Genomic DNA, 27,463 nt, shown 5'->3' with positions numbered 1-27,463 from the left:
AGGACACTGGTCAGAACTCATATCCTGTAGTAGTCACTAGATAGACATGCTAGAGAGGACACTGGTCAGAACCCATATCCTGTAGTAGTCACTAGATAGACATGTTAGAGAGGACACTGGTCAGAACCCATATCCTGTAGTAGTCACTAGATAGACATGTTAGAGAGGACACTGGTCAGAACCCATATCCTGTAGTAATCACTAGATAGACATGCTAGAGAGGACACTGGTCAGAACCTATATCCTGTAGTAATCACTAGATAGACATGCTAGAGAGGACACTGGTCAGAACCCATATCATGTAGAAGTCACTAGATAGACATGTTAGAGAGGACACTGGTCAGAACCCATATCCTGTAGTAATCACTAGATAGACATGCTAGAGAGGACACTGGTCAGAACCCATATCCTGTAGTAATCACTAGATAGACATGCTAGAGAGGACACTGGTCAGAACCCATATCATGTAGAAGTCACTAGATAGACATGTTAGAGAGGACACTGGTCAGAACCCATATCCTGTAGTAGTCACTAGATAGACATGTTAGAGAGGACACTGGTCAAAACCCATATCCTGTAGTAGTCACTAGATAGACATGTTAGAGAGGACACTGGTCAGAACCCATATCCTGTAGTAGTCACTACATAGACATGTCTCTGTCTCTCTCTCAGTCTGTTCGTAGGTGCAGCAGTGTGGTGTTTCTCAGACAGTCTCTCTCTCTGTGGCGCGGTTCTCTGAGGGAGATCAGTGGAAGGTTTGGTTCTGCTGTCCTCTGCTACTTCCTGTTTCTAAGATGGCTGCTCCTCTTCAACCTCCTCTCCTCCCTCCTCAACCTCTCCTTCATCACATTGCCATGGGCGCTGCTTGGCACCGACACTCAGGGCGCCGGGGCAACTGCCGGGTTCAGGGGACTGGAGCTCCTCACTGGAGTGGTGAGTGGACACACTGACACGGACAGGACACATGCATACATATAGGATACACAGACACACACAAATACACACTCTGTTTTAAAGATGCAGTAACTAAGTCTAAAGTGTCATCTGTCTGTCTGTCTGTCTGCCTGTCTGTCTTTCTCTCTCCCTGTTTCTCTCTCTTCCTCTGCCTGCCTCTGTCTGTTTGTCTCTCTCTCCATACCTCTCTCCCTGCCTCTCTCCCCCTGTCTATCTCTCTCCATGCCTCTCTCTCCCTGCCTGTCTGTCTGTCTGCCTCTTTCCATGTCTCTCTCTCTCTGTGTGTGTGTGTGTGTGTGTGTGTGTGTGTGTGTGTGTGTGTGTGTGTAGGGGTGGTTCAATGTGTCCATGCTGTACTATGGTGTCTACAGCAGTGACAGTGTGCTGAGTGGAGGCCAGTCTAGTTATAACATCCAGCTAGCTTACCTCTTTACCATCACCTCCTACATGCTGCTGTGTGGAGCCTCAGTCATATACAGGTAATACTGTCTGTCTGTCTGTCTGTCTGTCTGACCTCCTACATGCTGCTCTGTGGAGCCAGACTACTCTTCCTGGGGTTTATTATGGATCCCCATTAGTTCCTGCAAAGGCAGCAGCTACTCTTCCTGGAGTTTATTATGGATCCCCATTAGTTCCTGCCACGGCAGCAGCTACTCTTCCTGGAGTTTATTATGGATCCCCATTAGTTCCTGCAAAGGCAGTAGCTACTCTTCCTGGGGTTTATTATGGATCCCCATTAGTTCCTGCCAAGGCAGCAGCTACTCTTCCTGGGGTTTATTATAGATCCTCATTAGTTCCTGCCAAGGCAGCAGCTACTCTTCCTGGGGTTTATTATGGATCCCCATTAGTTCCTGCCAAGGCAGCAGCTACTCTTCCTGGGGTTTATTATGGATCCTCATTAGTTCCTGCCAAGGCAGCAGCTACTCTTCCTGGGGTTTATTATGGATCCTCATTAGTTCCTGCCAGTATTATGGAGGAACAGTCAGCATGCCAGATATTATGGAGGAACAGTCAGCATGCCAGATATTATGGAGGAACAGTCAACATGCCAGATATTATGGAGGAACAGTCAGCATGCCAGATATTATGGAGGAACAGTCAACATGCCAGATATTATGGAGGAACAGTCAGCATGCCAGATATTATGGAGGAACAGTCAACATGCCAGATATTATGGAGGAACAGTCAGCATGACAGATATTACGGAGGAACAGTCAGCATGCCAGATATTATGGAGGAACAGTCAGCATGCCAGATATTATGGAGGAACAGTCAACATGCCAGATATTATGGAGGAACAGTCAGCATGACAGATATTACGGAGGAACAGTCAGCATGCCAGATATTATGGAGGAACAGTCAGCATGCCAGATATTACGGAGGAACAGTCAACATGCCAGATATTACGGAGGAACAGTCAACATGCCAGATATTACAGAGGAACAGTCAGCATGCCAGATATTATGGAGGAACAGTCAGCATGTCAGATATTATGGAGGAACAGTCAGCATGCCAGATATTATGGAGGAACAGTCAGCATGTCAGATATTATGGAGGAACAGTCAGCATGACAGATATTATGGAGGAACAGTCAGCATGCCAGATATTACGGAGGAACAGTCAGCATGCCAGATATTATGGAGGAAGAGTCAGCATGCCAGATATTATGGAGGAACAGTCAACATGCCAGATATTATGGAGGAACAGTCAGCATGCCAGATATTACGGAGGAACAGTCAGCATGACAGATATTATGGAGGAACAGTCAGCATGCCAGATATTACAGAGGAACAGTCAGCATGCCAGATATTACGGAGGACCAGTCAGCATGTCAGATATTATGGAGGAACAGTCAGCATGCCAGATATTACAGAGGAACAGTCAGCATGCCAGATATTACGGAGGACCAGTGAGCTCAAGCGAGAGAGAGAACGCTCACTTACACAGACAGGAACCTTGATAATTGTTTGGTTAACGGCCTGAGTAAACAGCCTTATTTGTCCACCATCTTTGTGTTTGCATGGCTGTGTGTTTATGTATGACTGTGTGTGTTGAGCAGCATGGCAGGGTGTCTCCAGACTGGTGTTGTGGCGTCAGGTGGAGCAGCTCAGAGACCTGGCTCTCTGTCTGGAAGAGGAGATGACTACTGGAGACTGTTGTGTAGCTGGGACTTCTCTCTGCTACATCACGCGGATATACACACACACAGGACCAACCTGTTAGTACAGCTAAAGGTACTCACACACGCGTCCGTACACACACACACACACGTCCGCACACACACACGTCTGCACACACATACGTCCACACACACACACACACACACACACGCACACGCACACGCACACAGAACCAACCTGCTAGTACATCTAAAGGTGTTTACCAGGCATCCGATCTACCTTTAACTCTTAATTTTTTTGAAGGAAGCATGATTCTCCACAATAGTATTGAAGACATTTGCAAAAAGGCTGCAAGCTAAAACAGGTTCAGGGATAGCTGAAATACAACCAGTCACTAAGGTAAAGATCACGTAAAAAAGCCTGTTCACTGAAGTTTTTAAAGTTCCTCTTTGTGATGTCGCAAGGCTTAGATTTTTGTCTTGTCACATCTCTGATACAAACAACTGGGCAACGGTCACTAAAATCTTAGGCGAAAACACCAGTGAAAACATATGTATTCGTTAAAATAAGATCAATCAGAGTTTACTTTTAAGGATCTTTAGGGTTGGTCCATGTAGGCTTAGTCACCAGCTAGGTTAGGTTTAGATCATTACACATGTATTTTAGATTGTCTGAAGCCTGCATTTCTCAATCATAATTGAGGTCACCCAGGATAATAACTTCTGATTTCGTAAAAGAAGACAACAAACTAGTTAACACCTCGTGTCCGCAAATATTAGCCGATGGTGGACGGTAAACACCTATGACAGTTATGGATACATTTTTCCCCAAGCAAAGGCTTAAAGATATTAGCTCTAAAAAAAAAAAAAACTGGTAAAGAGAAATGTATTTCAGTAAAGAAACAGAAAAAATATTTTGATGTAAACCAGTTTAGGAAGTAAGCTCCTAATGTTCAGATGCATCAACCTAAGTCCTTTAAGCTTTTTAAAGTCACACGGAGTCTCCAACTGAAACAAGCTACGTTCAATAGGTGGTTGCATGCCCTGTCGGATGGTTGATATTGATACAGTTGGTATGGCTATAAGATTGCATAGAACTCAGTGGATCTCGTTGCTGATGGGAGGACGGCTCACAATAATGGCTGTAACCGAGAAAATGGAATGGCATCAAACACAATGGGAACCATGTGTTTGTTGTATTTGATACCATTTCACCAATTCCGCTCCAGCCATTACTACGAACCCATCCTCCCCAATTAAGGTGCCACCAACCTCCTGTGAAAGAACTTCCCCATTTGGCCTATCCATGTTAGTAATAGAGGAAGGAGTAGACATGGTAAATACTTTTCTAAGTTTGGAACTACAGGCCCTGAGGCCGCAGCCAATATGAGGAACTCCAAACAATCTGCTAGTATTGTTAAAGGTACACACACAGAAACAATCTGCTAGTATTGTTAAAGGTACACACAGAAACAATCTGTTAGTATTGTTAAAGGTACACACAGAAACAATCTGCTAGTATTGTTAAAGGTACACACAGAATGTGATGCAACATGTTCAGTCTGGAACGGAGGTGTGTGCATTTAGACTTGAATTGGCCTTCGCTCTACCTGTTAGACTACATTGTTACACACTCTGTCGTAGTTTGCCAAAGTCCTTTGCACTTCTGTATGAACACTTCCTTGTTCTGTTCAGTCTGTGGTAACTATTCCAAATAATACACTCCTAGACCACACACACATCAACACACACATCAACACACGCACATCAACACGCACATCAACACACGCACATCAACACACACACATCAACACACACATCAACACACACATCAACACACACATCAACACGCACATCAACACACACACACACACACCAACACACACGCACCAACACACGCACATCAACACACACACACGCACCAACACACACGCACCAACACACGCACATCAACACACACACACACACACACACACCAACACACACACACACACACACACAGATCAACACACACAGATCAACACACACACCCAAAAAGAGTTTCACTTTGAGGAACGTATCTTTATTGAAGAGAACATGTTTGTGTGTTTGTCATGAACTGTTGTTATAGACATGAGGTCAGATTAGGGCTGTGGAGGTTATGACATTTTGTCATCCGGTGATCGTCAAGCAGATAACTGTCAGTCTCACGGTAATTGAACGTTAATTAACATAAACAGATTTAGCATCTCCTAGATTCCACATGTAGCCTACAAGCCACTGATGCTGACCTTTGGAACATCTACATTTTAAAAAGTCTAATAAATCCATTTAATATAGCCTACACCATCACAACAAATCCATTATTTATTTTAGACAGGGCTAAAGAAACATGATATGAAGTGAATGTAGTCTATTTCAGAAGAACAGAATAGCATACTCTGAGTTGTCCTTATGTTAGGCCCTGATCTGGCTATGCCATATGACTGTGGGCTACACTAGTTCATTTAGCAGACAAGATTTTCTTAGAATTCTATGGCATTATTTTTCATTATTTTATAGTATATGAAATTCAACATAGCTGAATAAAATTAAAAGGATATTTTCTCCAAATGAAAGAGGAGTGTGCACATGTGGCTATTCTGTGTTGAGCGGTTAACAAAGAAACAGGTCCTCCTATATGTTTCATTTAGAGATATTTATGCAACTTTAGTTGTGATACAAATGTTGGGCTATATGTTTTGATTTTTGATACATTCTAAGGCTGCATGATGTGACTAGTGATGATTTGAAAAAAGTTGCATGAAAGGCATGAGCTCTGCTTAGTTTTTTGGTGTGTGCAATCTGTACACACTTCATCAGCCTCTCATTCACAATTTGACAAGCACTTAATAATGCCTCGAATTTCCCGGCGGCATCCCCTTTGTGTGGCCGTAACCCCCCCCCCTTCCCTTCTCCAGGCTTTGTGCCCCGAAGCTCCTCTCACTCACATGGCTCTCTCATATATTTAAATTATTGTTACCCAATGCCCATCATGTGATCGGGTCTTACTCACAGGCTACAAGTGAAGACAGACACATCGGCGATGCAACTGCCCAATTCCGAGGTGCATATTGAAGATGTTGGAAGAACTGTCCAGATTTACTTTTCGTCAGCCAACTAGATGAGTAGGCCTAACAAACAGGAAAAGCACTAGCCTATGTCAATCTGCTATCCCCCATAGTACAAAAGTTGACCTATTCTGTGTGAAAAATAAATATTCCTAACAGTCTGAGACAATTGTGCAATGAGAGAGATCCCAAATTAATTCAACCACTAGCTTAAAAAAATATTATGTTTTTAAGCAATGAGGCTGACGCAACAGATCCGAATGTTTAGGTAAAAATGTTGATAAACTATTAGGCTATTTCTTCATATTATAAGAGCAGCGATGTGCACACGGCAGTAGGCTATAAGCACTAAATGTTCCAGAATGCAATCAATTAACAGGAAAACACCATTCTCAAAAGTGACCACAAAATGTGATTATGCATGTAATGCCTTTATTATAAAAGGTGCATTTTTATGGTGAAAATGATCTTCCCCAAACTTGAAACTCACACGCTGCCTATGTATACCAGTTAGGCTCTTCACCCCTTGTAAAGCGGATTAATAAGGGATAGTACATCATTCACAAGGGATAATACATCATTCACAAGTGATAGGCTAATATTGTCAGCAACAGACTATTCTTGATTTAATCTTGTCTTTACATATACGAAATAATATATATGTGTGTGATTGGTTTTGATTTAGAATGGACCATTATCATGCACCTGTCTCGAAAGCCACCTGTGAGTAGCTCGCCAAACAATTCTGAAAGTACATGCAATTTTTACGTGTTCCACCGCTAACTGTCAAACAAATCTCACAAGTATCAGACACCCCAAGCTCCCAGCTTCTATCTAATCAACACAACTTTGACATTATCCCACTCCTGGTTAGCCACTATTGTCTTAAAAAGACAAACCTAACACAATATCTGCTAATTCATTTCCAGCAATATTTCCCCAGTCTGTCTGTGTGGTGCGTGCATTTGTCTATGTGTGTTGTCAGTTGATGTGACAACCATTTTGTGGGTTGACAGAAGTACTTTCCCCAAAAACTTCTCAATTAAAATGTTTATTTTGATTTTAATTTAATATTAAAAAATACAATTCACCTGCAGTGAAGCTGCTCAACATGTTATATTACATTTAGTCAGGGCCACCAACCATCCAAGATCAAAACAGCAAGGACAACAGTAATCTAAACAGCAAGACAAAAGTAATCAAAACAGCAAGGACAACAGTAATCTAAACAGCAAGACAAAAGTAATCAAAACAGCAAGGCCAACTGTAATCTAAGCAGCAAGGCCAACTATATGTATTTCAGTGCATGTGTGGCACTATTTACATGTGTGTGTGTGTGTCTGATGTCTGTGCACATATGTGCGTTTGAATATGAGTGTGTGTATGTGCATGTGTACAAGCACCTGCGTGGCATCAGCCTCAGGCAAAGAGGCATTGGATGTATCAGCGTTGCCCCTCACTGTCATTCAAACATACTTTTGTTGTTTATTTTAATTTTTTTTACCCCCTTTTTCTCAGCAATTTCATGGTATCCAATTGTTAGTAGTTAATATCTTGTCTCATCGCTACAACTCCCGTACGGGCTCGGGAGAGACGAAGGTCGAAAGCCATGCGTCCTCCGAAACACAACCCAACCAAGCCGCACTGCTTCTTAACACAGCGCACCTCCAACCCGGAAGCCAGCCGCACCAATGTGTCGGAGGAACCACCGTGCACCTGGCGACCTTGGTTAGCGTGCACTGCGCCCAGCCTGCCACAGGAGTCGCTGGTGCGCGATGAGACAAGGATATCCCTACCGGCCAAACCCTCCCCTAACCCGGACGACGCTAGGCCAATTGTGCGTCGCCCCACGGACCTCCCGGTCGCGTCCGGCTGCGACAGAGCCTGGGCGCGAACCCAGAGTCTCTGGTGGCACAGCTAGCGCTGCGATGCAGTGCCCTAGACCACTGCGCCACCCGGGAGGCCATTTTTATTTTGACTTTTATCTTTGACTTTTATCTTTGACAGTCATTCTATTCCCCCCGCCCAGCAACTCCACACGCACTTGTCTCCAATTACACATCCCAATCCTCAGTTTCCCTGAGCCCATCCCACCCCAATCCTCAGTTTCCCTGAGCCCATCCCACCCCAATCCTCAGTTTCCCTGAGCCCATCCCACCCCAATCCTCAGTTTCCCTGAGCCCATCCCACCCCAATCCTCAGTTTCCCTGAGCCCATCCCATCCCAATCCTCAGTTTCCCTGAGCCCATCCCACCCCAATCCTCAGTTTCCCTGAGCCCATCCCACCCCAATCCTCAGTTTCCCTGAGCCCATCCCACCCCAATCCTCAGTTTCCCTGAGCCCATCCCACCCCAATCCTCAGTTTCCCTGAGCCCATCCCACCCCAATCCTCAGTTTCCCTGAGCCCATCCCACCCCAATCCTCAGTTTCCCTGAGCCCATCCCACCCCAATCCTTAGTTTCCCTGAGCCCATCCCACCCCAATCCTCAGTTTCCCTGAGCCCATCCCACCCCAAGCCTCAGTTTCCCTGAGCCCATCCCACCCCAAGCCTCAGTTTCCCTGAGCCCATCCCACCCCAATCCTCAGTTTCCCTGAGCCCATCCCACCCCAATCCTCAGTTTCCTTGAGCCCATCCCACCCCAATCCTCAGTTTCCCTGAGCCCATCCCATCCCAATCCTCAGTTTCCCTGAGCCCATCCCACCCCAATCCTCAGTTTCCCTGAGCCCATCCCACCCCAATCCTCAGTTTCCCTGAGCCCATCCCACCTATCGCTGCTGGCCACCCTCTTCAGATGTCTACGCGCCATATGTCTTTCAACTACGCTGTGATGTTTAACATAGATTCAAATCGTATCTAATCGAAATAGATTCCAGAGATTGAGAGTTGAAGATGAATACTTTTACTAAGAGTATTAGAATATTAGTAATTGACTGACCAGGTGTCTCCAGATCTCCCAACAATGCTATTTCTATGGTCAATTTTAGACTAATGCCTTTTCAGCCATTCCTGAACCTGAGACTAGAAACAGGCTTCCTGAGGGCAATACCAGAACAAAAGGTCTATTGATTCTCTATCTAGCTGCAATGATTGTATACCCCAAATATTAAACATTTTGTTGGTGGCAAGAATTTTGTACAATAATTTTAGCTGAAAAGCACAAAGTCTTGAATCTTGCGTTGTTTTATATATCAACATACGTGCCTTATATGGGTTTATATGTGCCATGGAATCGGTAAATCAAAAATGTCTTCCCAGCTATTTTGCAATCTGTATGGCAAAGCTGTCAACATCCTAGTCTCAATTAAATGTTAACTGCAAAGTAGTCTTACCCGGCAGAAGTATGTCATGAGGAAGTACATCATTTGTATCTATTATTTGTTATTTGCAAACTTTGCCATGAAATGAACAGCAGCAGTACAGAACCATCACATTAGAAGGCTCATTCCTCACTCACTAGATGCACAATTAAAGGGCCAGATGCCCAATTAAAAGGCCAGATGCCAAATTAAAGGTCCAGACGTACAATTAAAGGACCAGATGCCCAATTAAAGGGCCAGATGTGCAGTTAAAGGGGAATTACACTCAAAAAGTCTTAGTTTCCTTCCAGACCTTAAACAAATGGTCTTCTGATGTAATTCAAGCATTGACATGGACTCAGAACATCCAATTTCGTTATTTCTCTATGAACACATTTTTTTTTAAGAGGGAAAAACTATACAAATCTAAAAACAGGAAAAATGAAACAGAGAAAACCTAATTGGGGAAAATATAAAACAATTTGAGAAAAGTAAATAACATATTTGGTAGCGTCCCCCTTAGAGTTGTTTATTAACCATTATTTGACCAGGTATATTGACAGAAAACATAGTACACTACTTTCTCTTGTACACTAAGGACCAGGGGAAGAGTTGACAACATAGTACACTACTTTCTCTTGTACACTAAGGACCAGGGGAAGAGTTGACAACATAGTGCACTACTTTCTCTTGTACACTAAGGACCAGGGGAAGAGTTGACAACATAGTACACTACTTTCTCTTGTACACTAAGGACCAGGGGAAGAGTTGACAACATAGTACACTACTTTCTCTTGTACACTAAGGACCAGGGGAAGAGTTGCAGGGAGAGGAGAAGAGAAGAATGTTCCTATTTGAAAGCTAGAAAACAATGAGTAGCTCACGACATGTTTAATTTTTTTAAAGTAGTAGTAACTCTCTAGTAACTCTAGTACTAACTCTTAAAGTAACTCTCATGCTAGAAAAGGACCCCTGATCTACATACTATACTACTAGGGTTAACTTGGTATTCTCCACAGAAGGAGAGTATATTTTCTATATCTATCGTCTATCTGGGTTTCTTCTCCCTGTAAAGAGGTCAGCGATGCTTCCTCCAGTATGATATGGCTGCAGCACAAGCCAGTGAAGCCAGGAGCGTCACGCTGCACCACCACGCCACCTTTCGGGACGCTTTCCATACTTCCTGACTGATCCAAGAGTGAAGGTTTTCCCTGATGAACTGTAGAGTCCATTTGATTATGTTAACCATGACTTGGGGTTGGTTCTGTGTATGTGCTCTGTGAATAAGCTTGTAGGCCAGGTGATGAAGGGCTGCCACTCTGCCCCAGTTGATTCCACCTGTGAAAAGCTCCTTGGTTGTTCCAAAGAAAACATCCTGGATAGAACAGACCGGGACTTCACTCATTAAGCGTTGAAGCTCAGCATTTGTGTTCATTTCCTCAGTAGTCTTCAGTAGCCGTTCCACCATCTCTTTTAACACATGACCCTGGAGTTCATTAGGTGTTCCGCCCAGCTCTTCAGGAGACATCTGTATCCCTTCTGCTCTGAATTTCTCTATAACGTAGCCTCTCAGAATTATAGCTGCTACCTCCATTATACTGTCATAATACCACACCATCTTCACCTCCGGCTGCACCTCTCCTGTGCCCGTTTCCTATCTCTCTCCACCGTCTGCCATCGCTGAGAAGTCGCTTACAGGCTCAATTTAAGTCCTTAAGTTCTTGAACTGTTTAACAAAACAAGTGGCGGTGTGATCACTTTGTTGTTTTGGATTTGAGACTGCCTCTTAAGTCCTACTGTTGCTGGTCTTCCTCTGGAGAAGCCTGTCCTGGACAACAACCTCTAGGCAGAGATCTAAACAGATAGGAGTCTAGACCTTTCAATCGATGCGTAGATAACGTAGACTAGTGGTCTAATCAACCAATGTTACGGCTGTCTGGACCGTTCCCTCCAGTAGAATAGGCTGTCCACCACAGACGGAAACAAAACAGAAAGGGAAATGATTGTATATTTCTGGGAAACTAAGACTGTGTGTGTGTGTTTGTGTGTGTTGCTAACTATGACATGCAGACATGCAGTCCAACAGGTAGAGCGAAAGTGTCACGCTCGTTGATGGAAGAATCAGACCAAGGTGCCACGTGGTAAGTGTACATAATTTTATTAGATGAACATGAAAAAACAATAAACTACAACCGAATGTGAAGCTACATGAGTGCAGAAAGCAACTACACACAAACAAGATCCCACAAACTAAAGGTGGAAAAAGGCTGCCTAAGTATGATCCCCAATCAGAGAAAGCGATAGATAGCTGCCTCTGATGGGGAACCATACCTGGCCAACAAAGAAATAGAAAACATAGATTGCCCACCCTAGTCGGCGTGACAGAAAGCCACATCAGCCTGTATGTAGAGTGTACTGTCATTCAGGCATGGATTTCTAACCAAAATAATGAATATTTTTTAAAGGGACAGTAATAATATGTGTCCCAAATGCTACCCTATTCCTTATTTAGTGCACTACTTTTGACCAGGGCCTTGCACCCTATTCCCTATATAGTGCACTACTTTTGACCAGGGCCTTGCACCCTATTCCCTATATAGTACACTACTTTTCACCAGGGCCTGGCACCCTATTCCCTATATAGTGCACTACTTTTGACCAGGGCCTTGCACCCTATTCCCTATATAGTACACTACTTTTGACCAGGGCCTGGCACCCTATTCCTTATTTAGTGCACTACTTTTGACCAGGGCCTGGCACCCTATTCCCTATACCAGTGTTTCTCAACTCCAGCATACACTTCTCTTGTAGCCCCGGAGAAACTGATTCAACTCATTGAGAGCTTGATGATTAGTTGACAAGTTAAATCAGGTGTGTTTGTTCGGGGCTACAACAAAAATGTGTGCTGTTGGAGATACTGCCCTAGACAGTGCACTTTTGACTAGACGTCGATTTAATGACAGTAACAGCAAAGAGTCACCAGATTTGTATTGAAACCTCAAACTGTAATAAGCCTGTGTGTAGCTGGTGTAGAGGCGTCAGGCGCAGGACAGCAGATATGAGTAATCAACGTAATTTACTCAAATAATCAATAATACAACGCAATACTTTAGCCCACAATAACGGACCGTATTACAAACAAACAATCACTCACAAACAAACATGGGGGTTAAATAATGAACAAGTAATTGGGGGATTGAAACCAAGTGTGTGAAACAAAGACAAAACAAATGGAAAATGAAAAGTGGATCGGCGATGGCTAGAAGCCCGGTGACGTCGACCGCCGAACGCCGCCCGAACAAGGAGAAGGACCGACTTCGGCGGAAGTCGTGACACTAACTGTTGATTTGTATTGAAACATCCAACTCTGTTGATTTGTATTGAAACATCCAACTCTGTTGATTTGTAATGAAACATCCAACTCTGTTGATTTGTAATGAAACATCCAACTCTGTTGATTTGTATTGAAACATCCAACTCTGTTGATTTGTAATGAAACATCCAACTCTGACCTTGTAGCTTGGTTGAGTTGGCTATTGTATGCAAAAGGCATCCTTGGGGGGCTGGGGGAACAGACAGAATGAAACACACATCCACACAAACACACACACACACACACACACCCATCTTAATAGCTGTATTTGTCTAGGAGTCTCTAAGGGAGAGCAGAGTGGAGAGAGAGCTGTCTGTGTCAGACAAGATGAGGGCCTGTCTGGTCCGTCTGGCTGTCTGGCTTCTGTCTGTCTGTCTGGCTACTGGGGCCTGTGTGGCTGTCTACTACCTCTGTCAACACAACCTGCAGGTCAGTAGCACAAACACACACTCACAGTTTAATGTGTTGTACTGTCACCTGGAACTACCACGGTAAATATATATGTTTACTGTGTATGTGGTGTGTGTTTGTGTGTGTATGCGTCCATGTTATATGTGTGTATGGGTCCATGTGATGTGTGTGTGTGTATGGGACCATGTGATGTGATGTGTGTGTGTGTGTGTGGGTCCGTGTGTGTGTGGGGGTCCATGTGATGTGTGTGTGTGTATGGGTCCATGTGATGTGTGTGTGTGTGTGTGTGTGTGTGTATGGGTCCATGTGATGTGTGTGTGTGTGTGTGTATGGGTCCATGTGCTGTGTGTGTGTGTGTGTGTATATGTATGGGTCCATGTGATGTGTGTGTGTGTGTGTGTGGGTCCATGTGATGTGTGTGTGTATTCCTCCAGTGTGTGGTAGCGTCCCCCAGTCCAGAGGATGTCTTGACAGAGGCGTGGTCTCTGCTGCTGCCTGTAGCAGTGTGTGTCCTCAACACCTTCATATCACTACTCTACACACACACACACAGACTGGAGCGCTACGATAGCCCACGTACACGCGTCTACGTCACGGTGCTCAGGTAACTTACACAGTACACACACAAACAGTACACACAAACAGTACACACACAAACAGTACACACACACACAGTACACACACACACACACAAACAGTACACACACACCCACGCACAAACAGTACACACACACACACACAAACAGTACACACACACAGTACACACACACACACACACACACACCCACGCACACACAGTACACACACACCCACAGTACACACACAGTACACACAGTACACACTCACGCACACACAGTACACAGTACACACACACCCTCAGTAGTAGGTAACATGTTATTGTCTCTAATCTGTGACTGTAACACCCCAGACCCTCAGTAGTAGGTAACATGTTATTGTCTCTACTCTGTAACTGTAACACCCCAGACCCTCAGTAGTAGGTAACATGTTATTGTCTCTGTGACTGTAACACCCCAGACCCTCAGTAGTAGGTAACATGTTATTGTCTCTACTCTGTGACTGTAACACCCCAGACCCTCAGTAGTAGGTAACATGTTATTGTCTCTACTCTGTGACTAACACCCCAGACCCTCAGTAGTAGGTAACATGTTATTGTCTCTACTCTGTGACTGTAACACCCCAGACCCTCAGTAGTAGGTAACATGTTATTGTCTCTACTCTGTGACTGTAACACCCCAGACCCTCAGTAGTAGGTAACATGTTATTGTCTCTACTCTGTGACTAACACCCCAGACCCTCAGTAGTAGGTAACATGTTATTGTCTCTACTCTGTGACTGTAACCCCCCAGACCCTCAGTAGTAGGTAACATGTTATTGTCTCTACTCTGTGACTAACACCCCAGACCCTCAGCAGTAGGTAACATGTTATTGTCTCTACTCTGTGACTGTAACACCCCAGACCCTCAGTAGTAGGTAACATGTTATTGTCTCTACTCTGTGACTGTAACACCCCAGACCCTCAGTAGTAGGTAACATGTTATTATTATTATTATTATTTTTTTTTAAATTTTATCCCATTTTCTCCCCAATTTTCGTGGTATCCAATCACTAGTAATTACTACCTTGTCTCTTCGCTACAACTCCCGTACGGGCTCGGGAGAGACGAAGGTCGAAAGCCATGCGTCCTCCGAAGCACAACCCAACCAGCCGTACTGCTTCTTAACACAGCGCGCCTCCAACCCAGAAGCCAGCCGCACCAATGTGTCGGAGGAAACACCGTGTACCTGGCCCCCTTGGTTGGCGCGTACTGCGCCCGGCCCGCCACAGGAGTGGCTGGAGCGCGATGAGACAAGGATATCCCTACCGGCCAAACCCTCCCTACCCCGGACGACGCTATGCCAATTGTGCGTCGCCCCACGGACCTCCCGGTCGCGGCCGGCTGCGACAGAGCCTGGGCGCGAACCCAGAGACTGGTGGCGCAGTTAGCACTGCGATGCAGTGCCCTAGACCACTGCGCCACCCGGGAGGCCGGTAACATGTTATTGTCTCTACTCTGTGACTGTAACACCCCAGACCCTCAGTAGTAGGTAACATGTTATTGTCTCTACTCTGTGACTGTAACACCCCAGACCCTCAGTAGTAGGTAACATGTTATTGTCTCTACTCTGTGACTGTAACACCCCAGACCCTCAGTAGTAGGTAACATGTTATTGTCTCTACTCTGTGACTGTAACACCCCAGACCCTCAGTAGTAGGTAACATGTTATTATTATTATTATTATTATTTTTTTTTTTTATTTTTTATCCCATTTTCTCCCCAATTTTCGTGGTATCCAATCGCTAGTAATTACTACCTTGTCTCTTCGCTACAACTCCCGTACGGGCTCGGGAGAGACGAAGGTCGAAAGCCATGCGTCCTCCGAAGCACAACCCAACCAGCTGTACTGCTTCTTAACACAGCGCGCCTCCAACCCGGAAGCCAGCCGCACCAATGTGTCGGAGGAAACACCATGTATCTGGCCCCCTTGGTTGGCGCGTACTGCGCCCGGCCCGCCACAGGAGTCGCTGGAGCGCGATGAGACAAGGATATCCCTACCGGCCAAACCCTCCCTACCCCGGACGACGCTATGCCAATTGTGCGTCGCCCCACGGACCTCCCGGTCGCGGCCAGCTGCGACAGAGCCTGGGCGCGAACCCAGAGACTCTGGTGGCGCAGTTAGCACTGCGATGCAGTGCCCTAGACCACTGCCCCACCCGGGAGGCCGGTAACATGTTATTGTCTCTACTCTGTGACTGTAACACCCCAGACCCTCAGTAGTAGGTAATATGTTATTGTCTCTACTCTGTGACTGTAACACCCCAGACCCTCAGTAGTAGGTAATATGTTATTGTCTCTACTCTGTGACTGTAACACCCCAGACCCTCAGTAGTAGGTAACATGTTATTGTCTCTACTCTGTGACTGTAACACCCCAGACCCTCAGTAGTAGGTAACATGTTATTGTCTCTACTCTGTGACTGCAGGAATGCTATGCTGAAGGTGTCTATCCTAGCAGTGTTGTGTTACTACTGGTTAGCGCTGGTCCCCAGCAACGTCCCGGTAAGAACTACTACACACATATTGTCTGAGTCACATACAGCACCCTATTCCCTGTATAGTGCACTACTTTTGACCAGGGTGTGTGTCTGTGTGTGTGTCTGTGTGTGCGTCCGTCCTACAGTGCTGGGAGTCGTATGTTGGTCAGGATGTGTACCGGCTGGTCATAGTGGACTTCCTCTTCTGTCTGCTGGGATCCTTCTGTGGAGAATACCTCTACAAGTACAGCTGTCCTTACTATATAATACAATATTATACTATATTACTATACTGTGGAGAATACCTCTACAAGTACAGCTGTCCTTACTATATAATACTATATTATACTATATTACTATACTGTGGAGAATACCTCTACAAGTACAGCTGTCCTTACTATATAATACTATATTATACTATACTGTGGAGAATACCTCTACATGTACAGCTGTCCTTACTATATTCTACTATATTATACTATAGAGAATACCTCAACAAGTACAGCTGTCATTACTATACTATACTATATTACTATACTGTGGAGAATACCTCTACAAATACAGCTGTCCTTACTATACTATACTATATTACTATACTACGTAGAATACCTCTACAAGTACAGCTGTCCATACTATACTATACTATATTACTATACTGTGGAGAATACCTCTACAAGTACAGCTGTTCTTACTATACTATATTACTATACTACGGAGAATACCTCTACAAGTACAGCTGTCCATACTATACTATACTATATTACTATACTGTGGAGAATACCTCTACAAATACAGCTGTCTTTACTATACTATACTATATTACTATACTGTGGAGAATACCTCTACAAGTACAGCTGTCCGTACTATACTATACTATACTGTGGAGAATACCTCTACAAGTACAGCTGTCCTTACTATACTATACTATACTATACTGTGGAGAATACCTCTACAAGTACAGTACTTATATTGGAGCTGGGATGATTAACACCGACCACTTATCACAGTCATTTTGCTGATATCGTTCATTACGATAAGTCGCCTATACTAGAGAAATGTGAAGTTTGAAATAAGTTTTCAAATATGGATGATTGTTAATTGATGGCTACAACAGTCAGACTCGTAGTAGTAGTTTTTAAAGTGTAATTAAAAACCAACTGTGGTGCACATCAATGTTATAACTAGTATAGTACTGTAAACACTGAGTGTACAAAACATTAAGAACACCTTCCTAATATTGATTTGCACCCTCTTTTGCCCTCAGAACAGCCTCAATTCGTCAGGGTGTTGACTCTACAAGGTGTTGAAAGCGTTCCACAGGGATGCTGGCCCATGTTGACTCCAATGCTTCACACAGTGGTGTCCAGTTGGCTGGATGTCCTTTGGGTGGAGGACCATTCTTGATACACACAGAAACTGTTGAGCGTGAAAAACCCAGCAGCGTTGCAGTTCTTGACACAAACCGGTGTGCCTGACACCTACTACCCTACCCCGTTCAAAGGCACTTAAATATTTTGTCTTGCCCATTTACCCTCTGAATGGCACACATACACAATCCATGTCTCAATTGTCTCAAGGCTTAAAAATCCTTCTTTAACCTGTCTCATCCCCTTCATCTACACTGATTGAAGTGGATTTAACAGGTGACATCAATGAGGGATCATAGCTTTCACCTGGATTCACCTGGTCAGTCTATGTCATGGAAAGAGCAGGTGTTCATAATGTTTTGTCAACTCATTGTCTATCCTCTCTTCTACAAGTATGCCCATCTATCTGTGGTTATTCCATGTTTAGCATATTTACAAAAATACACTTGTATAGATAGTTTTATATTTAACTCCAACATGGACTCAAGCACACCTGTTGTTGTCTTCAGTGTGATCGCCACCAGGTGTGTTGTGAAGCCGGCAGAATTTGACGTGGCCAGGAACGTTCTAGATCTGATCAACGCTCAAACCCTGGCCTGGTAGAGTAACCTATAGTTATACCCTCTCTGCCTCTCTAGTAACCTATATCTATACCCTTTCTGCTTCTCTAGTAACCTATATCTATACCCTCTCTGCTTCTCTATTAACCTATATATATATATATACCCTCTCTAGTAACCTATATCCTCTGCTTCTCTAGTAACCTATATCTATATACATTCTCTGTCAGTTCCTCTCTAGTTTAATATATCTATACCAAACTCTCCTCTAGTCTAGACCTAAAGCTGATGATACACTTGCAATTTTTTTTAACAATATTGCCGAGCAATGTTGCTGGCAACGGAGTGGGGTATGAGACACTGGAACAATCATGAGCAACTTGGACATTAATTTCTCAATGTATTTACTTGTTTCTTATTGCTTGTTAATTCCTGTTGACAGCCACAGCTGTCATCAGCTAACGTACAAGCAGTAAATAAATAACTTTTCACTTCATAATTCTAAGATAGGAAGTGTACATGATATTCATCTAGCTAGCCAGCAAGTTCGACATACAAAAAACTATCTTAAACAAAAAACGAAATGTAAAATCTACATGGCTAGCAAGCGAAATAGCCTGTTTGTCCCATTGACATAACATGGGTTTCGATTAGCATGCTAATCGATTAGCATGCCCACCATTTTCGTCAGTTAAACATGACAAACTGAACACAGTATGTATGCATTAACCTATCATGATACAATATTATAGTGAGGCAACATGAGGCGTGAATGGCAAACATTTCACAGCAAAATGGATGTACATTTTATCTCTACAACAAAACAAAAAAACTATTTTTTTCAAAATATATTACAATAGCTGATTAACTTAATAGCTGATCACATGACCAATATCTGAGCTCTGATTGGAGTAGTCCTAAAATTGCACACTAGGTGGCGCAGTTGATAAAAATTCCCCAACATAAAAAATGTTGCCGCAACCAATGTTGGCAAAATTGCTTGGCAATATTGGCAAAGAAATGCTAGTGTATCATTAGCTTAAGACTGTCTTAATGTTGCTCTGCCTGCCTGTCTGCCTGCCTGTCTGTCCGTCTGTCTGCCTCTCTCTCTGTCTCTCTTCCTCTCCAGGATAGGGGTGTACTTCTCTCCTCTCCTCCCTGTCGTTCAGCTCATCAAACTCTTCCTAATCTTCCACCTAAAGAAGGTAGAGCCCTGGTGAAAAGTAGTGCACTAATAGTGAATACTGGTGCCATTTGAGATGTAGACTCAGACTCCCTCCTCCCTCCCTACCTCTCTCCCCCCTCCTCCCTCCCTACCTCTCTCCCCCTCCTTCTTCCCTACCTCTCTCCCTCCTCCTCCTCCTCCCTCCCTCCCTCCCTCTCCCCCATCATCCCTCCCTCCTTCTCTCCTAGACCAGTATAAGGAGCTGCCATCCTCCCAGCTCCTGGAGTAGGGTGGGTCAGATGCAGACCCTCTTCATCTCCCTCCTCTTCCTCCCCTGTTACCTTGGGACTCTGGCCCTGCTGGCATACACACTCTGGAGGTACACACACACACACACACACACACACACACACACACACACACACACACAATCAATACAATGTTTTTTATAAAGCCCTTTTTACATCAGCAGAGTGCTTCTACAGCCTAAAACCCCAAACAGCAAGCAATGCAGATGTAGAAGCACGGTGGCTAAGTAACACTCCCTAGAAAGGCAGGAACCTGGGCCTGAAGGGTGGCGCAGTGGTCTAAGCTGTCTAAACTTAGTGGAGTGAGGGGAGCCGGCCAGGCGGAGAACGCAAGGATGGTTCGTCACTCCAGTGCCTTGCCGTTCACCTTCACACCCCTGGGCCAGACTACACTCAATCAAAGGACCTACTGAAGAGATGAGTCTTCAGTAAAGACTTAAAGGTCGAGATCGAGTCTTCATCTCTCACATGGATAGGCAGACCATCCCATAAAAATTTCGCTCTATAGGAGAAAGCCCTGCTTCCAGCTGTTCGCTTAGAAATTCTAGGGACAATAAGGAGTCCTGCGTCTTGTGACCGTAGCGTACATGTAGATACAGTATGTACCACAGGACTAACTCTGAGAGATGGGTAGGAGCAAGTCCTGTAATGTTTTGTATGTTACCAGTAAAACCTTGAAATCAGCCCTAGCCTTAACAGGAACCCAGTGTAGAGTCTAGCACTGGTGTAATATGATTGGTGTAATATGATGTAATATGTCAAGATTCTAGCAGCCGTGTTTAGCGCTAGCTGACGTTTATTTAGTTCTTTATCCGGGTAGCCGGAAAGTAGAGCATTTCAGTAGTCTAATTTTGAAGTGACAAAAGCATGGATTAGCTTTTCTGCATAATATTTGGACAAAAAACGAAGATGGAAAAAAACTTTTTTATATGTTCGTCAAAGGAGAGATCAGGGTCCAGAGTAACGTCGAGGTCCTTCACAGTTTCATTTAAGATGAATGTACGACCATCGAGATTCATTGTCAGATCCAACAGAAGATCTCTTGGTTTCTTGGGACCTAGAACTAGCATCTCTGTTTTGCCAAAGATTAAAAGTACCAAAATTCCCGCCATCCACTTCCTTATGTCTGAAACACAGGCTTTGGGGTTGGAAATTTTGGGGCTTCACCATGTTTCATTGAAATCTATAGCTGTGCATCGTCCACATAGCAGTGAAAGGTGATATTGTGTTTCCGTATGACATCACCAAGAGGTAGCATATATAGTGAAAACAATAGTGGTCCTAGAACGGAACCTTGGGGAACACCGAACGTCTGAAGACAAACCATCCACTGAGACGAACTGATATCTTTCCGACAGATAAGAGCTTGTCCGTGTGAACCATTTACGATTTCCAATCTCTCCCCCAAAAAATGTGGTGATTGATGGTGTCAAAAGCGGCACTAAGGTCTAGGAGCACAAGGACAGACGCAGAGGCTTGATCTGACGCCATTAAAAGGTCATTTTACAACCTTCATAAGTGTGGTCTCAGTACTATGATGGGGTCTAAAACCAGACTGGAACGTTTCGTATACATTATTTGTTTTCAGGAAAGCGGTGAGTTGCTGAGAAACAGCTTTTTCTAACGTTTTTGACTGGAACAGGAGATTAGACAGACATATTTTTCATTTTTCAGGTCAAGGTTTGGCTTTTTCAGAAGACATGTTATTACTGCCACTTTCAGGGAGTTTGGTACACATCTGGAGGATAGGGAGCCATTTATTATGTTGAACATAGGAGGGCCAAGCACAGGAAGTACAGTGAGCTCCATAAGTATTGGGACAGTTACAAATGTTTTGTTGTTTTGGCTCTGTATCATTTGAAATGATACAATGACTATGAGGTTAAAGTACAGACTTTTTCATTTTCATCCATATTGGGGGAACCGTTTAGATATTACAGCACTTTTTGTATATTGTTCTCCCATTTTAGGGGACCAAAATTATTGGGACATATTCAACTATATGTGTATTAAAGTAGTGAAAAGTTTAGTATTTGGTCCCATATTCCTAGCACACAATGACTACATCAAGCTTGTGACTCTACAAACTTGTTGGATGCATTTGCTGTTTGTTTTGGTTGTGTTTCAGATTATTTGGTACCCAATAGAAATTAATGGTAAATAATGTATTGTGTCATTTTGGAGTCACTTTTATTGTAAATAAGAATAGATGATGTTTCTAAACACTTCTACATTAATGTGGAGGCTACCATGACAACGGATAGTCCTGAATGAATCGTGAATAATGATGAGTGAGAAAGTTAGACGCACAAATATCATACCCCCAGGACATGCTAACCACTCACCATTACAATAACAGGGTTAGCATTTTTTTTTGGGGGGGGGGGGGGTATGATATTTATGCATCTGTAACTTTCTCACACAGACTGTAGACCAGTGGATAGACACACACTAACCCTACCTGTCATGTCTCTGTCCCCAGTCTCCCTCCCTCTAGTGTGTGTGGTTCGTTCCAGGGCCAGGGCTGGGTGATGCAGACTGTAGACCAGTGGATAGACACACACTAACCCTACCTGTCATGTCTCTGTCCCCAGTCTCCCTCCCTCTAGTGTGTGTGGTCCGTTCCAGGGCCAGGGCTGGGTGATGCAGACTGTAGACCAGTGGATAGCCTCCCTTCCGGCCTCTCAACCCCACTCTGCCTGGCTGGCATGGATCATCAACGTTATACTACACAGTCAAGTCTTCTACTGCCTCCTAACACTCATAGTACTGTGAGTAGCTGTATATAAACACACACCTCTCCTATGTCCAGTCCTGGTACAGTATGTTACTGTGTGTGTAACGGTTTTATTCCCCCATAAAATAAAGAACAGAAGCTAAGGCTACTAGCTCTGACTAATGTACTGACTATGACAGTGTGGTTGCTATAGCTAGCCTAGCTCCTAGCTATCTGATAGCTACTCTATTGAGGGATAATGTACTATGACAGTGTGGTTGCTATAGCTAGCCTAGCTCCTAGCTATCTGATAGCTACTCTATTGAGGGATAATGTACTATGACAGTGTGGTTGCTATAGCTAGCCTAGCTCCTAGCTATCTGATAGCTACTCTATTGAAGGATAATGTACTATGACAGTGTGGTTGCTATAGCTAGCCTAGCTCCTAGCTATCTGATAACTACTCTATTGAGGGATAATATACTATGACAGTGTGGTTGCTATAGCTAGCCTAGCTCCTAGCTATCTGATAGCTACTCTATTGAGGGATAATGTACTATGACAGTGTGGTTGCTATAGCTAGCCTGGCTCTTAGCTATCTGATAGCTATTCTATTGAGGGATAATGTACTATGACAGTGTGGTTGCTATAACTAGCCTGGCTCCTAGCTATCTAATAACTACTCTATTGAGGGATAATGTACTATGACAGTGTGGTTGCTATAGCTAGCTTAGCTCCTAGCTATCTGATAACTACTCTATTGAGGGATAATGTACTATGACAGTGTGGTTGCTATAGCTAGCTCCTAGCTATCTGATAACTACTCTATTGAGGGATAATGTACTATGACAGTGTGGTTGCTATAGCTAGCCTAGCTCCTAGCTATCTGATAACTACTCTATTGAGGGATAATGTACTATGACAGTGTGGTTGCTATAGCTATCCTGGCTCCTAGCTATCTGATAGTACATTATCCCTCAATAGAGTAGCTATCACAGTGTGGTTGCTATAGCTAGCCTAGCTCCTAGCTATCTGATAGTTACTCTATTGAGGGATAATGTACCATGATCGTGTGGTTGCTATAGCTAGCCTAGCTCCTAGCTATCTGATAACTACTCTATTGAGGGATAATGTACTATGACCGTGTGGTTGCTATAGCTAGCCTAGCTCCTAGCTATCTGATAACTACTCTATTGAGGGATAATGTACCATGATCGTGTGGTTGCTATAGCTAGCCTAGCTCCTAGCTATCTGATAACTACTCTATTGAAGGATAATGTACTATGACCGTGTGGTTGCTATAGCTAGCCTAGCTATGTTAAGATGGATTCTCTGACTGTAGCTCTGAATAAGAACGTCTGGTAAATGACTAAAATGAAAAAATGTGCCTTTACTTCCTGTAGGGTGGTGATGTACTGCCTGTGGCAGGTGACTCAGGGTCGTAAACGTCTCATCATGTCTCTACGGGAACAGATAGTCAACGTGAGGCTCTCCTACACATACATACACTGAAGCACACACACCTATACAAACACACACTCACCTCTCTTCCTCAGTGTTTCCCTCTCTTCCTGTCCCTCTCTTCCTCTCTCCCCTTCCTCCCTCTCTTCCTCTTCCCCCCTCTGTTTCCTCTCTCTCTTCCTCTATTCCCTCCCTCTCTCTCCCCTCTCTTCCTCTCTCTCCCCTCTCTTCCTCTCTCTCCCCTCTCTTCCTCTCTCTCCCCTCTCTTCCCTCCCTCTCTTCCTCTCTCTCCCCTCTCTTCCCTCCCTCTCTTCCTCTCTCTCCCCTCTTCCTCTCTCCCCTGTCTAATCCATCTTTCATTTCTCTCCTCCTGTCTCCCTCCCTCTCTCTCTTCCATCCCTCTCTCTCCCCTCTCTTCCTCTCTCCCCCCTCTCTTCCTCTCTCCCCTGTCTAATCCATCTTTCATTTCTCTCCTCCTCCTGTCTCCCTCTCTCTCTCTCTCTCTGTGGTGTTAGGAGGGGAAGGACAAGGCCTTTCTCCTCAGGAAGGTACAGCATCTACAGAGACAGGGAGCAGGCAGATCTAGACCACAGGTTAGTACTATAACCCCATAGGACTCTGGTCAAAAGTAATGCTCTATAAAGGGATTATGGTGCCATTTATGATGCAGTCTTGTTGTAGAAGTAGATAAGATGACAGACAGAAAGGCAGACAGACAGACAGACAGACAGACAGACAGACAGACAGACAGACAGACAGACAGACAGGCAGGCAGGCAGGCAGACAGACAGAAAGGAAGACAGAAAGGAAGACAGAAAGGAAGACAGAAAGGAAGACAGAAAGGAAGACACAGACAGATACAAGGACAGACAGACAGAAATGAAGACACAGACAGATACAAGGACAGACAGACAGACAGATAGAGGTAGATGTGAAGACCGTCTGTTTCCCCTATAGGTGCACTTCGAGGAGGAGAGACCCACCAGGCCAGAGTCAGGGCAGCTTAGAGAAGAGGCACGTCCTCCTCCCTCCTTCCAACACCCCCCCATGGAGGCCCCCTCCTTGTTCACCCGGCCTCCCTGGGACAGCTCCCCCAGGCTAGGTAGAGGCCAGCCCCCCAGCCCCCGTGGTGGAGCCAGCCCCAGAGGCAGCCCTGGTCGCGACCGGACCCCAGCCAGCAGGCAGGCGTGCTGGGTAGAGGAGGAGCGACCAGCCCCTCCCCCTCCAGATCCACTGTGGCCAGTCAGGGGTAGAGGATGGCTTCAGGGAAGGCCCCACAGGGGGCTCAGATTGGAGCCGCTGCCTGCCCGCGAGGTACCCGTCCTGCCTGGGTCGGTGCCTGAGAGCGCCCCCCCTCCCCCACGGAGACCTGGGTCCAGCAGAGCAGAGATGAACCAGGGACAACATCAGTCCTAGCTAGACTCAGAGAGAGGATAGGAGCCCACATCAACTGTAGGGCTCAGACATGGTCTGCCTCCAAAACGCCACCCTATTCCATAGGGCCCTGGTCAAAAGTAGTCCACTATGTAGGGAATAGTGTGTTTTCCCAGAAGAAGATTTAATTGCTAGTTAGTTGAGATAAAGGGAGTTGTTATATTGTGTGTTGTCTTTTTGATGAATATAACAAAGGTTTAAGTGCTAGTTAGTTAGTTGTGATAAAGGTAGGTGATCTTTATGTTGAGTTATGTTGATATGTTGGCAGGGTGTTGATTATTTTTGTTATTCTAATATTTTATAAGTCTTGTTCTGTATCAGTTGATTTTGAATGAAATTCTTTCTCATCTGTAAATAACATGTTTGAGTCAGTCAGTCAGTCAGTGGCCGTGTCTGAAATCTGGCTTGCCTACTACCAGGGTAGTATTGCTGCTGGAGCTCAGAGGACTGGCTGGTAAAACTATTTCTGGAAAATGTATTCTGATCAATTCTGAATAAATTATATTTAAATACCACTAAAATTCCATGAAAAATGATAGAATGACAAACCAAATAAATATGTAGGCTACAGCAGCCTACAGGAAGGTAAATGGTGGTTTCTTCCTGTATTCTCTCTGGTGGTGGATAGAATGATGAAGACCTATAGGATACAGCAGCCTACAGGAAGGTAAATGGTGGTTTCTAACCTGTCTTCTCTGGTGGTGGATAGAATGATGAAGACCTATAGGATACAGCAGTCTACAGGAAGGTAAATGGTGGTTTCTAACCTGTCTTCTCTGGTGGTGGATAGAATGATGAAGACCTATAGGATACAGCAGTCTACAGGAAGGTAAATGGTGGTTTCTTCCTGTCTTCTCTGGTGGTGGATAGAATGATGAAGACCTATAGGATACAGCAGTCTACAGGAAGGTAAATGGTGGTTTCTTCCTGTCTTCTCTGGCGGTGGATAGAATGATGAAGACCTATAGGATACAGCAGCCTACAGGAAGGTAAATGGTGGTTTCTTCGTGTCTTCTCGCTGGTGGTGGATAGAATGATGAAGACCTATAGGCAGGATATACAGTATGTGTCACTAGGCAGGATATACAGTATGTGTCACTAGGCAGGATATACAGTATGTGTCACTAGGCAGGATATACAGTATGTGTCACTAGGCAGGATATACAGTATGTGTCACTAGGCAGGATATACAGTATGTGTCACTAGGCAGGATATACAGTATGTGTCACTAGGCAGGATATACAGTATGTGTCACTAGGCAGGATATACAGTGTGTGTCACTAGGCAGGATATACAGTGTGTGTCACTAGGCAGAATATACAGTATGTGTCACTAGGCAAGATATACAGTATGTGTCACTAGGCAGGATATACAGTGTGTGTCACTAGGCAGAATATACAGTATGTGTCACTAGGCAGGATATACAGTATCTGTCACTAGGCAGGATATACAGTATTTGTCACTAGGCAGGATATACAGTATTTGTCACTAGGCAGGATATACAGTATGTTTCACTAGGCAGGATATACAGTATGTTTCACTAGGCAGGATATACAGTATGTTTCACTAGGCAGGATATACAGTATGTGTCACTAGGCAAGATATACAGTATGTGTCACTAGGCAGGATGTACAGAGCGTGTCACTAGGCAGGATGTACAGAACGTTTCACTAGGCAGGATATACAGTATGTGTCACTAGGCAGGATATACAGTATGTTTCACTAGGCAGGATATACAGTATCTGTCACTAGGCAGGATATACAGTATGTGTCACTAGGCAGGATATACAGTATGTGTCACTAGGCAGGATATACAGTATGTGTCACTAGGCAGGATATACAGTATGTGTCACTAGGCAGGATATACAGTATGTTTCACTAGGCAGGATATACAGTGTGTTTCACTAGGCAGGATATACAGTGTGTGTCACTAGGCAGGATATACAGTGTGTGTCACTAGGCAGGATATACAGTGTGTGTCACTAGGCAGGATATACAGTGTGTGTCACTAGGCAGGATATACAGTGTGTGTCACTAGGCAGGATATACAGTGTGTGTCACTAGGCAGGATATACAGGATGTGTCACTAGGCAGGATATACAGGATGTGTCACTAGG

At 44.4% G+C, this 27,463-nt stretch overlaps 2 protein-coding genes across 2 annotated transcripts in view; one reads left to right on the top strand and one right to left on the bottom strand.

Annotated features, from left to right (window-relative positions):
* The window catches only part of LOC129833368 (transmembrane channel-like protein 5), a 33,122-nt gene extending 6,730 nt beyond the window's left edge, over window positions 1-26,392 (top strand). Inside the window, exons 8-21 of the mRNA XM_055897925.1 lie at window positions 673-933; window positions 1,285-1,433; window positions 3,014-3,188; window positions 13,109-13,261; window positions 13,678-13,847; window positions 16,285-16,360; window positions 16,482-16,579; window positions 18,212-18,301; window positions 19,392-19,467; window positions 19,676-19,806; window positions 22,218-22,506; window positions 23,855-23,933; window positions 24,428-24,505; window positions 24,870-26,392. Of these exons, the coding sequence (XP_055753900.1) occupies window positions 673-933; window positions 1,285-1,433; window positions 3,014-3,188; window positions 13,109-13,261; window positions 13,678-13,847; window positions 16,285-16,360; window positions 16,482-16,579; window positions 18,212-18,301; window positions 19,392-19,467; window positions 19,676-19,806; window positions 22,218-22,302 (1,464 nt within the window). The 3' untranslated portion in view covers window positions 22,303-22,506; window positions 23,855-23,933; window positions 24,428-24,505; window positions 24,870-26,392. The remainder of the gene's footprint in view (window positions 1-672; window positions 934-1,284; window positions 1,434-3,013; window positions 3,189-13,108; window positions 13,262-13,677; window positions 13,848-16,284; window positions 16,361-16,481; window positions 16,580-18,211; window positions 18,302-19,391; window positions 19,468-19,675; window positions 19,807-22,217; window positions 22,507-23,854; window positions 23,934-24,427; window positions 24,506-24,869) is intronic.
* LOC129833471 (apoptosis regulator BAX-like) lies at window positions 10,518-11,196 on the bottom strand. The gene has a single exon (XM_055898104.1). It carries the CDS (start codon window positions 11,075-11,077, stop codon window positions 10,538-10,540), a length of 540 nt encoding a protein of 179 aa, XP_055754079.1. The 5' UTR covers window positions 11,078-11,196; the 3' UTR covers window positions 10,518-10,537.
* Window positions 26,393-27,463: the final 1,071 nt, after the last annotated feature.

Source organism: Salvelinus fontinalis, chromosome 2 (genome assembly GCF_029448725.1).
Source record: "Salvelinus fontinalis isolate EN_2023a chromosome 2, ASM2944872v1, whole genome shotgun sequence".
NCBI lineage: Eukaryota > Metazoa > Chordata > Actinopteri > Salmoniformes > Salmonidae > Salvelinus > Salvelinus fontinalis.
This window is presented reverse-complemented; position numbering and strand designations above follow the sequence as displayed.

Coding starts and splice junctions, on each gene's coding strand:
- LOC129833471 (XM_055898104.1), bottom strand. CDS start 11,077: ATGGTGTGGTATTATGACAGTATAATGGAGGTAGCAGCTATAATTCTG.